Source organism: Pelodiscus sinensis, chromosome 1, assembly GCF_052426305.1.
Source record: "Pelodiscus sinensis isolate ZL-2025 chromosome 1, ASM5242630v1, whole genome shotgun sequence".
Taxonomy (NCBI): Eukaryota; Metazoa; Chordata; order Testudines; family Trionychidae; genus Pelodiscus; species Pelodiscus sinensis.
The window spans coordinates 343,489,620-343,502,825 of record NC_143052.1 but is presented as its reverse complement, the minus strand read 5'-3'; the positions used below and the strand labels follow the sequence as shown (position 1 = coordinate 343,502,825).

Sequence of the window (13,206 nt, the reverse complement as noted above, 5' to 3'; positions counted from 1 at the left end):
TCAACAAAATAAGAGCAGATGCAGCACAAGTAATTCTTATTGCTTTAGCCTGGCCACGACAGACCTGGTACATTTACCTGCTACAGATGTCCAGGAGGTCGCCATGGTGTCTCCTGCTGCTTTCCGACATTCTCGCGCAGCTGGGTGGACAAATTCGCCATGCATCCCTCCAGATCCTTCATCTCTGAGCCTGGTTTCTCAGTAGCTCCCCTCAATAAAAACAACATTCACTGATCAAGTTAAACAAACTTTACTGAACAGCTGTAGACTAACAACCAGAAGATCTTACCTGTATAAGTGGCGTAGATTTTTGCTCTCGGCAAAACAAAAGTCTGCAAACTCATCGACAGTACCACTCTTGGGCATCTTGGAATATCTTTTAAACCTAAAACACTCAGACCTTTCATTTAGGTCATTAAAGTTTCACCTTGTGGCCATAACAGCTTTTCATCAACTCATTGAAAACAAATTGATCTTTGCTCATCCTACAACTAAGCATTTTCTTAAGGGCATTTAGAACACTTCAGCCTATTAAACCTCCAGTCCCAACCTGGGACTTCAATTTAGTATTTTGTGCCCTCCCCTGTACACCTTTTGAACCCATGTCCCCATGCTCCACTTATCAATGAAGGTGGCTCTATTGATAGCTGTTACATCAGCCAGGAGGGTAAATGAAATCCGTGCATTAATGGCAGATCCAACCTTTACAGTATTTCACAATGATAAAGAGATTCTGTGACCACATCCAAAGTTCTTGGCAAAGATATCCTCTTTTCACTTCAGTGAACCTGTGATACTACCCATCTTCTTCCCAAACCCCATGCCAAAGCTAAAGAGGCTACAGGGCACATGCTCGATGTGAACAGAGCATTTGCCTTTTATTTAGACAGGACAAAGGGAATCTGCAAGACTCCTAGACTATTTGTGTCCACTACAGAGAGATCTCTGGGCAAGCCAGTCTCCACCCAGAGGTTATTCAGATGGATAGTGGACTGCATCCAGTTAGCTCTATTCCTCGTTCAATTAAGGACATCTACTATAGCTACATGCATATTCCACAAGGGCTATGATGGCTTCTGTAGCCAGCTCAATAGTATCCGTCTTACAGACATTTGCAGAGCTGTAACATGGTCTTCTGCACACACTTTCGCCAGACATTATGCCTACTTGTTCCAGGGCACCAAGTATGGGCACACTGCGCTGTCCATGGTCCAGCATACTAAATAGCTGAAGCATTCGCCTCCTCATTACAAGCATTGCTCTACAGTCACCTAAGGTGGAGCACCCACAGGGACACTCCAAGAAGAAGAAGAGAGGGTTACTGACCTTGTGCAGTCTGCTTTGTGTGCACAGCCTACCAGAGGAACTGCTACCATAAATCTCTGACTAGGCGTGCACCAGCACCCCAAAGACCTAAGGTGGATCACCCACAGGGACAACCATTTCGAAGAACCTCTGTTATTGCACAAGGTGAGTAACTCTTTTTACAGTTTATTTGAAATAGGCAATCTCTAAAGGCACGTCTGCACAGCAGAGCTAAAGCCAGAATAAGCTATGCAACTTGAGCTACGTCAGTTGCCTAGCTTATGTTGAAATAGCTTATTTCGGCTTATGGAGCTGTCTATGCAGTAGAAAGTCTGAGGAAAAGCACTCTTCCTCTGATTTCCTGTACTCCTCATAAAATGAGGGTTACAGAAGTTAGAGTAAGAAGTACTCCAGCTTGACATTATTTTGCCATTATGTCGAAATAACTTCTTGTAGTGTAGATACGGACTGTTATTTCTCAATAGCATCAGTTATTCTGAAATACTACTGCTGTGTAGATGTACCCGAAGAGCGTGTTCAGTAAACAAAATGGAGTAGTTGGTAAGAATGGAACGCTCCATTGGTGTTTTGTTTGTTTTAATTTAAATTTTCTTGGATGTTGTTACAGAATACAGCAGATACTCATTAGTGGCAACATACCAGTGCTCTTTTGCTATGTTGCTCCTAAGTGGCTTTGCTGTTATGGAGAATGTTGATAACTCATAGTAGGGAAAGTGTATCTAGAGGACATCTTTTTCATAAGAGCCAGTTGCTCTTACAAAGGGTGACTGCAAGCAAAAAAAAAAAAAAAAAAAAAAGCAAGCATCTGCTGTATTTTACCTTAACTTCTAGCTTCTCTCCATAATGATTGTTCAATTCATTTTCATTTAATTTAAATAGAATTCAAGTCAGGTGTTTTGGGCATAGCATATTAATCTCATTAGAAAAAAACATGCTTTTAAATATCTGGAAATGCAGATCAAAGAAAATTCTATGGCTTGGCTGTTTGTAGGTAAAAGAAAATTACTTAAACTGCCAGAGCACTACTGGCAATCTTGACACATTTAGACAATTCTAAATCTGCGAAGGATTAACTGTGGTTTAACTATTCTTCATTTTGTTTGTGCTGCTGTAATTTGGTTCTCCTGGGGCTACAGAGTACTGAAACCTACTGTAATTAGATGGAACAGAGTAACATAATTTGTTTTTATTTTACAACAAGATTGCTTCAAACTTGGACCTTATAATTCAAGGGTACACTGAAAGCTTTGTCAATCCCATTTTTCCCAGAATATGATTGACTAAAATACAAAATTTAGCTACTATAGTGGTGTAAACTTGGCACAACTGATTTGAAGGGTCTGTAGTTACTCAAGATTTGTATTGATGTCCAAAGAGTGGAATTTGGTTCACAATGCCATGGTGGGATAATTTATCAAGCTTGTGCTGAAATGAAATATACTGATTCTACTCCTGTTTTTTCATAGAATCATAGAACACTAGAACTAGAAAGGACCTCGAGAGGTCATCGAGTCCAGTCCCCGACCCTCATGGCAGGACCTAGTACCATCTAGTCCATCCCTGATGGATGTCTATCTAACTTGCTCTTAATTATCTCCAGAGATGGAGATTCCACAACCTCCCTAGGCAACTTATTCCAGTGTTTAACCACCCTGACAGATAGGAAGTTTTTCCTAATGTCCAGCCTAAACCCTCCCTTGCTGTAGTTTAAACCCATTGCTATTTGTTCTATCCTCAGAGGCTAAGGGGAACAATTTTTCTCCCTTCTCTTTGTGACACCCTTTTAGATACCTGAAAACTGCTATCATGTCTTTTCCTTTCCAAACTAAACCAGGCTAATTCTTTCAGTCTTCCTTCATAGGTCATGTTCTCTAGACATTTAATCATTCTTGTTGCTCTTTCTGGACGTTCTCTGACTTCTCCACATCTTTCTTGAAATGTGATACCCAGAACTGGACACAATACTCCAATTAAGGTCTAATCAGCGCAGAGTAGAGTGGAAGAATGACTTCTTGTGTCTTGTTCACAACACTTCTGTTAATGCCTCCCAGAATCATGTTTACTTTTTTTTGCAGCAGCATCACACTGACTCCTATTTAGCTTGTGGTCCACTCTGACCCCTAGATCTCTTTCTGCAGTACTCCTTCCTAGATAGTCGCTTCCCATTCTGTATGTGAGAGACTGATTGTTCCTTCCTAAGTGGAGTATTTTGCATTTGTCCTTATTACTTCAGCCCATTTCTCCAGTTTGTCCAGATCATTTTGAATTATGACCCTACCCTCCAGATGTTCCTTTGCCCATCTGTAAAACCAGCAATACTTGGCATTCACTTATATTCAGTATTAGTATTACTTACACTCAGTATTACTGATTATTCAGTTCAATAATCTATGGCAAGCAATTGGTGTAGCTCAATCTCTACTGACCCCTAAATGTGGAAGGGCATATAGAGGCTTAAACCAATTGAGGTACATGGATACCCTCTAATGCAGCTACACTGATTGCTAAGTCAGGGCATTCTTGAGTGAAGATGGTGCAAGAAAGTGAAATGAGTCCTGCATTTAGAACAATTAGGCTAGTATGTTCAGATGCAGTCAGGGAGAGACAATCCCAAAAGAAGTTATGCCTGAAGGCCGAATTTTGTTGTCTGATAAACCAGTATAAATCTAAAGAGAATTTTATTGAAGTAAATGAAGTTTGAGGGACGGAGCTCTTAATCTGTGGTGTCCACATGTAAGTGGTTGCTAGGCAGTTAATACACAATTGTCAAACAGTTTAGCTCTTCTTTTGGTTAAAAAGGCTGCCTGGTGGGTGCAGCTGAACTAAAGTTATATAAAGCCCCCATTTAATTATTGTTTGTATAGTTTACTGCTGCGTGTCTTAATGGACTCTCCCCTGTTTTTTGTAGGACATTCAGTCAGAAGAAAGCTGCAATTGAGAGAGAGTATGCACAGGTAAGTCCTAGAATAAATTTGTCTTTATTGTCTAAGTCATTGTTTTCTGAATGTAAGGATACATTAATTGATTCAGAAATCTTCTGCAGCATTATTTTGCATTTTACATAGGCTGTTTTCTGTGCATCAGAAAATACAAAATAGCTCTCAGCTCTCTTTATAATTTGGATCAGATATTCCTAACTGTACTAAACAATTTGCTCTGAAGCCTGGCTCAGGAAAGATCTAGAGAGGAATTGTTGGTTTTGGACTTGGTCCACAGTAACTTTTTTCAACCTTTCCCAGCGTCAGAGTGGCAGTCATGTAATAGATAGAATAAAATTGGTTAGAGAAAAGAGAGGAAAAGTCATTGTAGTATCATAATTGCAGTAGCATTATATTTGCATTACATATAGTCTTGCTTAGACCTTACTTTCCCATGATCTAAATAGTCCAAACCTAGTGAGCTTTAGCACATTCTGCCAGGCTCATCAGTTTAATCAGGCTTTTGATGGAGAGATATGGCAAGGAGTAGACTGGGTATTGTTTTAGTGGGTTCTCCCTCTTGCAGACCCTTCCAGTTTGGGGACAAGATACAGCTCCTGGTTTAATTTGTGACAGTTTGATAAAATTTCATGGAACCTCGGTTGGCCGCTCTAAAATGTTATGAATGTAAAACACATGGGGGAAGTGTGTGGGGGGGGGGGGGGGGGGGGGAAAGAAACATTAAACAGGGAAACTAGTTACATTTCTGTGTAGAGTGTATTTTATAAATCATAGCAGGGCAACCATAGTGGTGCGGGACACTGCTTCCTGCAGCTCCCAGTGGTCGGGAATGGTGATCCATGGCCAATGGGAGCTGCAGTTGCCAGTACCTGCAGCTGTGCAGGTAAATATAGTGGTGAGGATCCACCAAAAGCTAACCAGACCCAGCCCGTGGGCTGGTATTTGTCCAGTCCTGGCGATGGGCAATCAGCAATGGGCAACCAAGGCTATTAATTGGCATGCTCGCGAACCATGACCTCAAGAATAAGATTAAATACATTGCACTTGAATCTTCTTTATCATGCCTTTCAACAGAAAGTGATCCATTATTAGGGGCAAATTACACTGCCAGCAAAGGAAACATAAAGAAGCAGAGGGAGCACATGACTCTCACCAGGTTGTGCACAATCAACATGCAACTTACATGTGCCCTTGCTTTAAATGTGTCACTTGTCATTTTGCCAGTGGCTGCTCAACGCTCTACCCTGTGCTATAGGCCCCGCTCGTACTCCACCTCTTCCCTTAAACCCTCACTCAAGCCTCTTTCTCAGTCTCCTCCCGTGAGCGTGCTCTGTCCCTTCTTTTCCCAGCGATTCTGGTGCTCTGTGAATTGGCTGATTTGTGCCCCTTCCCTTTCCCTCCCAGAGCTTGAACATTGCAAATGATTTGTGGTGTTTAAATTCTGGGAGAAAGGGGGAAGGAGCAGGGACTAAGGATATTAAATTGCAATTAATTTACTAATCAAGTAGTTGATGGAATTTCCATTAACTACTCAACTAGTCAATAGGCACATCTGCATTCCTCCTTTGAAATGTACAAGAGCTCCTGTATGAGCTGTTGTACATTTCAAAGGAGGAATGTGGAACATCACATGCAGCCTGGGGCCAACAGGAAGTCCCGCTGCACATGGGTGTGTCAGCTTTGAAACATACAAGATTCCCCAGCAGGGGACTCCCCAGTTGATCCTGCTTTCTGTGGAAATGCTGCATGGAGTCCAGGATCAGCTGGGGAGTCCCTAGCTAACCCTGGTCTCCAGGCGGCGTTGCCCCTTTGAAACACTGAGGCAGGTTCAAAGGGGCAGCACCGCATATCTGAGCCGGGATTAGCTGTGCGTCACTGCCCTTTGAAGTATAAGATAGAGGCAGCAAAGGGGGGGAAGTCGACTATCTGATAAGCATTTGCTTATCGGATAGTTGATTAGTCTTTAACATCCTTAGTAATTAAGTAAGCTTGTTTCATCTTTTCATTAAAACTAATGCAAGTGTTATGAATTGTTTCGGTAGCTCAATTTGAGGTAACAAACTATCTTATACTGGTTGTCTTAGAGCAGAGGTGAGTAATTTTTTTTTTTAGTCAGGTCACAGACCCACAGAAAAATCAGTTGGGGGGCTGCACACAAGTGAGAAGAACAACAAAAGGACCCACCCCTCACTAGCATGGGCTCCCCAATGGTGGGGGGAGCCCTGAGCCTCAAGGGCCAGTTCCAGGCAAGCTGGGGGCTGCATCTGGCCCTCCGGTCCTTACATTCGCCACACCTGCCTTAGAGGAACAACTGTCTTTATCTGGATTGTCCAGGAAAGGGCTGGACATTGTAGAACATGAGTCTTGGGGAGATGTTCAGGGCTTGGAAGTATGTTGGGATCATCCTGCATCTAGTATCCAAAGGCTGCTGAAAGATGAAGTGTTGCTGGGGTTGGAGTTGTTGGATCAAGAGTTGTGGCAATACACAGACATTGTGTATGACCTGCATGCTGTTTGATTCTATTGCAGCAAAGTATTGTGAAACACCAAAAGTTGCAGGGCAGGGGTGACAAAGCACTTCAGTAGCCTGGATTTCATTCCAGAATGTCAGACTCCTAAATCAATTGTGATGCCTTTGTGCTAAGTGATGCACAGAGTCTCTGCATTATCTAATATAATGGTGAGTTGTGTTTTTGCACTTGTGAAAGCTTTTAGTATTCTTTCTATATGGGGTAAAGTTTAAATGAAGTTAGGAAAATTAATAATTGCATTCAGAGTTCTGGAGATATGGTACCAGAGGCTTTCATACCTTATAGTAAAAAAATACTAATTTCCAGCATTTCACCTGGCACTTTTTAGAATTTTGTAACTAATCACATGAATAAAAGTTTTGCAGGATTGCATCCTTTGTTTGGTGATAGATGTATTATCTCAAAACATTGAATACTTCACATTTAGAGTTGTAAAAAGATTTATCTTCTGGAGATCGTGTGAATTTTCTGATAATGCTTCCCAACAATACAAATTTTCGTTGAGCTAAGTATAACTTTGTCACGGGGCAGCCACTTGCTGCCACGGCACTGCCTTGCCAGTAGCACTGGGAATTAGCTTGGAAGCAGGACACCTCCCTCTGGCAGGTGTCCTTCTGTGTCCTCACTTCACGCTTCAGCTCTAGATTCGCATCACTCTTGGACTGCAGTGTTCTCTTCAGGACATTGCTCTCTGACAGTGCCCACTTCAGTGACTCGGCCCCTTCCGGGGTGGGGGGGGGGGGGGGTGGGAGGAAGTGTTTATCAGTTTCTGCACGCTGGGGTCCTCCCTTCCCAGGGAACACATAATTCCCCTTTCCCCACCTTGCCACAGTGACCCACTGCCAGTCTTCATCTAGCTCAGGGCTACTCAACATGTGGCCCATGATGCAGTTTGGGTTTACGTGAGGCTCAATATGCTGCCCACAGGTGGGATCCTTTGAACATGGCCTCCATAGGGAACACGCTCCACAACGGTGAGTCAGTATAAGGGTCTTCTGTTGATATGCATTTTAGTAGTTAAATTCCTAAACTGTCATTGCTCATTAAAAGTGCTGTCATATGGGTGGAAATTGCGTAAATATTGCATTTGATTAATATCAGCAGACCTGACTTAAATGGGGCCTGTGTGTTGTATAGTCTTGCCTTTATCTTTGTATTCATGCCCGTCAGTGTATGAGAAGCGCTTTGCATATATTGGCATATATATTTGCATTTACGTGCAATCAAACTTAAGTTGCAGCCCTCCTCATGTGCTGTGAGTATCATTGTGGCCCCTGGGGCTTCCAAAGTTGAGTATCCCTGATCTAGCTCCTGCCAAAGGGGTGTACTGCAGTCTGTAATGACCACTCATCATTGGCAAGGGGATGTGGACTTTGCTGCCTTCTCCTTTCCTGGCTGCCTCCCTGCAGCCCTAGTTCTCTCAGGCTTTGCTTCAGGCCCTGCAGCCTGGGAGTGAGATCAGGCCAGAGTTCCCCAGCTTTGCCTGCCTTTCCCCACCACTGCCCTGTCTCAGGAAGTCTTCAGCTTCCGTGACAGCCAGGTCCCTCCTGCTCCACAGCCAGAACAAGAGTCTGCTTCCCTTCCTCCCTCTCAGAGCCCTTACTTATACAGCCCACAGCTGGGCCCTAATTGGCAATATCTGCCTCAGCTGTGGGCTTTGATCTCAACCCTCTCCCAGAGGTGGATTTTACCTGTAAAGGGCCAGTGCAGGGCAAAATTACAAAACTCTTTCCCATTCATTATAATGAGAGATTTATTTTTAAAAAATGCTAATAAAAAGAGCTAAGTATTCTTGAATTCTCAGCAGATGAGTTTAAGTAAAATGTTGAAGGGCTTGTCTACAAAGTGAGTTACTGTGCAGCAAGCCAGGCTATGAATGCACAACACACTAGCTCAGCTTCCTAGCAGCATACCATGTGAACAATACTACAGTGTAGTGCTTACTGCACCTTAGCAGAGCGCACAAGGCATGGTACTGTATGGTCATACTAGGTGCACTATAAATTCATATTCTGGCTTGAGAAACTTGGAGTGTGGGTAAAACCTGAGCTGTTTAAAGGTATTTCTTGCAAAGAATCTAGTGCAAAATAGCCCAATGTCTTTTGTTGCTTTAGCAAACTGACTCATGGAAGATTGAAGTTCGACTTATTTGTCAGTCTCCTCTATAGGAAAGAATAGGCAACATTTTAAAAACAATATTAATACTTCTCTTAGCACCTTGTCAAAAAGTCCATTTTTGTATTTGTCAGGGATGTGGTGTGTGACATCCTTCTCCCAGGGTGTTCTGTTGCATCCCTGGGGTTCTTGGAACCACTCCCTCAACTCCACATGTCCTGAAACTCAACTGCAGTTCTGCACTCACGCCCCTCCCACTGGGGCAGTGTGGCCTAACAGCCAGAGTCCTTAGCAAATGCCCCTCCTGCTGGGCCAGTGCGGCCTAGTAGCAGATGAGTGCCAGCCCCACAGGTTGGGAATTGAGGGGTAGGAGGACCCAGGCCCTCCCTACTCCGATTCTAGCCCAGTTCCCTGTTTGCAGTGGTGTGGTCCATTGCTTGCTCAGCAGGGAGTCCCACCGCAACACACTGAGTACCTCGAGATACAATCTCCTGTCCTGGGCTACTTCCTACCAGTTTCCTCTGGACTCCTTCCAGGGTCCTTTTTCCAGGTCCTCAGCCATATCTCTGGTGTCTTGCAAGCTGGTCCCCAGGCCCAGTTCCACTGGCCTCCCAGAGCTTGAGCAGTACCTCCTCAGCAGCCAACACAGACTGAGCCTCTCTCTAGGCCTTTATACCTGGGCTACTGTCTGAGCATGCCCAGTAGGGCTGGGGGGGCAGGACTTCTTCAGCCAGGTGAGCCTGGTTAGTCCTAGCTTCCTTATTGTGGGGCTGATACACTCTCTCACAGTATTATTTTGGAACACTGTTATATGCTGATATACAGTACTTGTGTACCACAGTTCTGCACAATGCATCTTTATATAAGGATGGAACCTGTGTAGACCTTAATATCCTGCAGTTGTGAGCAGTTTGTGTCAGCATAGTAAATTATGGTACACATCTGCACAGAAATAACCTAATAAGTGATTTAGTAGTGTGTTTACTGCTTTTGTTTATGTATTATACCTATCCTTTGGCTACCCTAGAGTGTTTAATTCAAGAGCTCAATATAACGCCTAGCCCAGTGGATCTTACTGGAGATCTCAGAATTTTATTTATATCTATTTGTATTATGGTAATGCATGTGTATACAGGCAGTCCCTGGGTTACGTACAAGATAGGGACTGTAGGTTTGTTCTTAAGTTGAATTTGTATGTAAGTCGGAACTGGTACATATTGTAGGGGAAACTCTAGCCAAACATTTCTCCAGAGCTCACTTTTATTCTCCCACACCTCACTTCCCTCAGTCCTTTATTCTCAAGGTGAGGTGTCTGCTGAGAAAAGCCGCTCCGCGTCTCCCTGGTCTGCTGGGGGGAAGCAGCTAGTGCGGGGTTGCCTCACCCTGTTTGTAAGTAGGGATCCGATGTAAGTCGGATCCATGTAACCCGGGGACTGCCTGTATACTCCAGTGTTGTCACTAGAAGTTTGTGGTATTAAATATAGCAGCTCTCTGCTAAACAAAAACATATGCATTTAAAAGTTCACCCTGTCATCAGAACTGGAAGTGCTTATACAAACCTATTCTGCTAAAGAGATATCTAATAATATTGTTTGGAAGTGACAATGCTGCAGACTCCCCTGCAGTGAAATCCTGCTGTGCTGGCTATTAATCATAACTGGTGTGCTGGCTGCATGGCACAAAGCTCTTCAAATACCATTTCACTGAATGGAAATACAATTTCATCTTTGGATTACTATCCATATAACATTCACTCTATTAATTCTGCTAAGTATCTAAAAGAAATCTACATGTAAAAGAAATCATTGTTATTTATAATTTATAACTCCATAGTAGGGATGTTAACTAACGATTAATTTACTAGTTGAGTAGTCAATGGAATTTCCATCAACTACTCTACTAGTTGATAGGGTTGCCAGATGGCTGAAAGAAAAATACCGAACCCCTCCCCCCCCAAACAAACAAACTCACAGAGAAAAAATGTTGTTGATGGGGGGGGAGGGAGGGGCAAAGTTGTTGAGCTAAAAAAACCCACACAACCTCTGGATCACTGCTAGCGGTTACCAGGTAATCATTTAAAAAAAAAAAAAACCCACGAACGCGCTTCATGGGGGGGGGTGGGGGGTGGCAAGAAGGGAGTGCTTCTGGCCGGGAGGGGGCAGGGGCCTGGAAACAGCTAACGGTGGGTGGGGGGCAGCAGCAACAGGGCTGGCCGGGGGAGATGGAGGGGCCAATGGGAAGCAGGGCTGGTCGTGGGGGAGGGAGGTCGGGTGGAACCGGGCTGGCCGCGGGATATCGGGGGAGGAGGGACCGGATGGAAGGGAGTGGGGCTGGCTGGGGGAAGGGGGAGCAGGAAGCACAGCTGGCGGGGGGTGCAGCAGCGCTGGCCGGGAAGAAGGGGGGCGGGAAGCAGAGCTGGCCGGGGTGGGGAGAGGTGCAGCGGCGCTGTCCGGGGGAGACAAGGAAGAGAACGGGCAGGCGGGAAGTAGAGCTGGGGGGGGGGGAGTGTATGGGAGGCTGGCCGGGGAAGATCAGGAGGGGAAGTGGGGGAGAACTGGCTGGCCGGGAAGGGAGGGGTGAGCAAATTGGCTGGCGGGGAGCGGGACTGACCTGGGCACTTGCTGCCTGTCCCGTGCAGGCTTCTGGCGACTCACGGACAAGGAGGAGGCTTCCCCTCCTCCTTACACTCAACCAATTGAGGGCTCCCAGCAGCAATCCCGGCCCTGCCTCCCAGTTGGGACTCCCAGCAGCTCCCCCGCCCACGCCAGGCTTCCGTCGGGTACGCAGCCGGAAAAATCAGAAAATACTGGACATTGCACATGTCCGGTATTTTTACTGGACAGAGCACACAAATATCGGACTGTCCGGTACAATACCGGACACTTGGCAACCCTACTAGTTGATAGGCACTTCCGCATTCCTCCTTTGAAATGTACAAGAGCCCTCGTTGACTCCATGCTGCACATGGCCGTGCCAGCTTTGAAATGTACAGCAGGGGCTCTTGTGCATTTCAAAGCACAAGTGCCCTCATGGAACCTGGGGACAGTGGGAGACTCCACCCGCTGATCCTAGGCTCCATGAGGCATTTCCACAGAACCCCGATCAGCTGGGGACTCCGCAGCTGATCCTGGTTCTGCAGAAATGGTGTGTGCAGTCTGGGATCAGCTGGGGAGTATCCAGCTCACCCTGGGATCCATGCAGTGTTGCCCTTTTGAACGCTGCCTCAGCGTTTCAAAGTGGCAGCAGCACACAGAGCCTGGGTACGGATTCTGTGTGGCACTGCCACTTTGAAGTACCCGCTCTTCTCCCCCGCTCTTCTCACCCCCTCTTTTCTTCGACTAGTTGTCTCGACTATCGGATAAGCATTTGCTTATTGTCTAGTCAATTAGTCCTTAACATCCTTACTGCATAGCACAGCATTTCCCATAGATTATGGCATGTTGCCCTTCACAGATGGAACTTGTTTTTTGTTCAGAATATCTTATTTATTTAGTCTGCACTTATAAGGTTTAAAGATAAAAGTAAACCTTTAGTATGTGATCTTAGTGTAACCAGTTCAACAATGTCTGCCTGAGTTTGCAGAGAGGCTGAATCAATAACTTGAGCTGCAAACTACACCATTTAAGTGAATTCTGATTGAGATTCTAGGTATAATGCTTTAACTGTCATTAACTATTGCATTGCTCATCACTTGCAAATGTGGGATGCGCTTGTAATCAACCATTTTAATTAAATATAGTGCATTTTTATGAATTTTTCTGCCTGATTATTCTAAGACCAAATTAATGTTTAGGAGGTGATCTGAATACCAACTAACATCTATGCAGACTATATGGTGTCGTTGCTCCTTCTTGTTTCCATACAAGTTAGAAACATATGGATGCATATAAAAGCATCTACAGGTTGAACCTCTAAAATCCTGATGTTTCTGGACCAGAGAGACCCAGCTGGCCAGTTTCAGAAGCGCAGCCTGGGCTGGGCTGGTGGTGGGAAGTGCATCACCACTGGGGCTGGTGCAGTGGGGAGCACAGCCCTGGCCAGGGCTGATGGCAAGGATCACAACCCTAGCTGGGGCTGAAGGCAGTGGGGCCAGTGGCCAGGACTGCAGCCATGCTTAGGCTGGTGCAGTGGGAAACACTGCATTGGTCAGGGCTGGTGGCGGAGAGTGCAGCCCCGTCTAGGACTGGAGTCAGCGGGGTAGGCAGCTGGGTTCACAGCTAGCTGAGGGAGGCAGCATGTCTGGCCCCTGTCCGGGACTGGCCGGTGGAGAAAGCAGTCCTGGTTAGGGCTGTCAT

The 13,206-nt window shown here is 45.2% G+C and overlaps 1 protein-coding gene across 5 annotated transcripts in view; it reads left to right on the top strand.

Moving 5' to 3' along the window:
* FCHSD2 (FCH and double SH3 domains 2) overlaps window positions 1-13,206 on the top strand; it is a 264,319-nt gene that overhangs the window by 64,905 nt on the left and 186,208 nt on the right. For 4 of the 5 annotated variants that reach the window (XM_075919548.2, XM_075919550.2, XM_075919549.2 and 1 more), the window contains exon 3: window positions 4,235-4,280. The exons of the other annotated variant lie outside the window; for it this stretch is intronic. In XM_075919548.2, coding sequence (XP_075775663.1) covers window positions 4,235-4,280 — 46 coding nt within the window. The remainder of the gene's footprint in view (window positions 1-4,234; window positions 4,281-13,206) is intronic. 5 annotated transcript variants of the gene reach the window in all.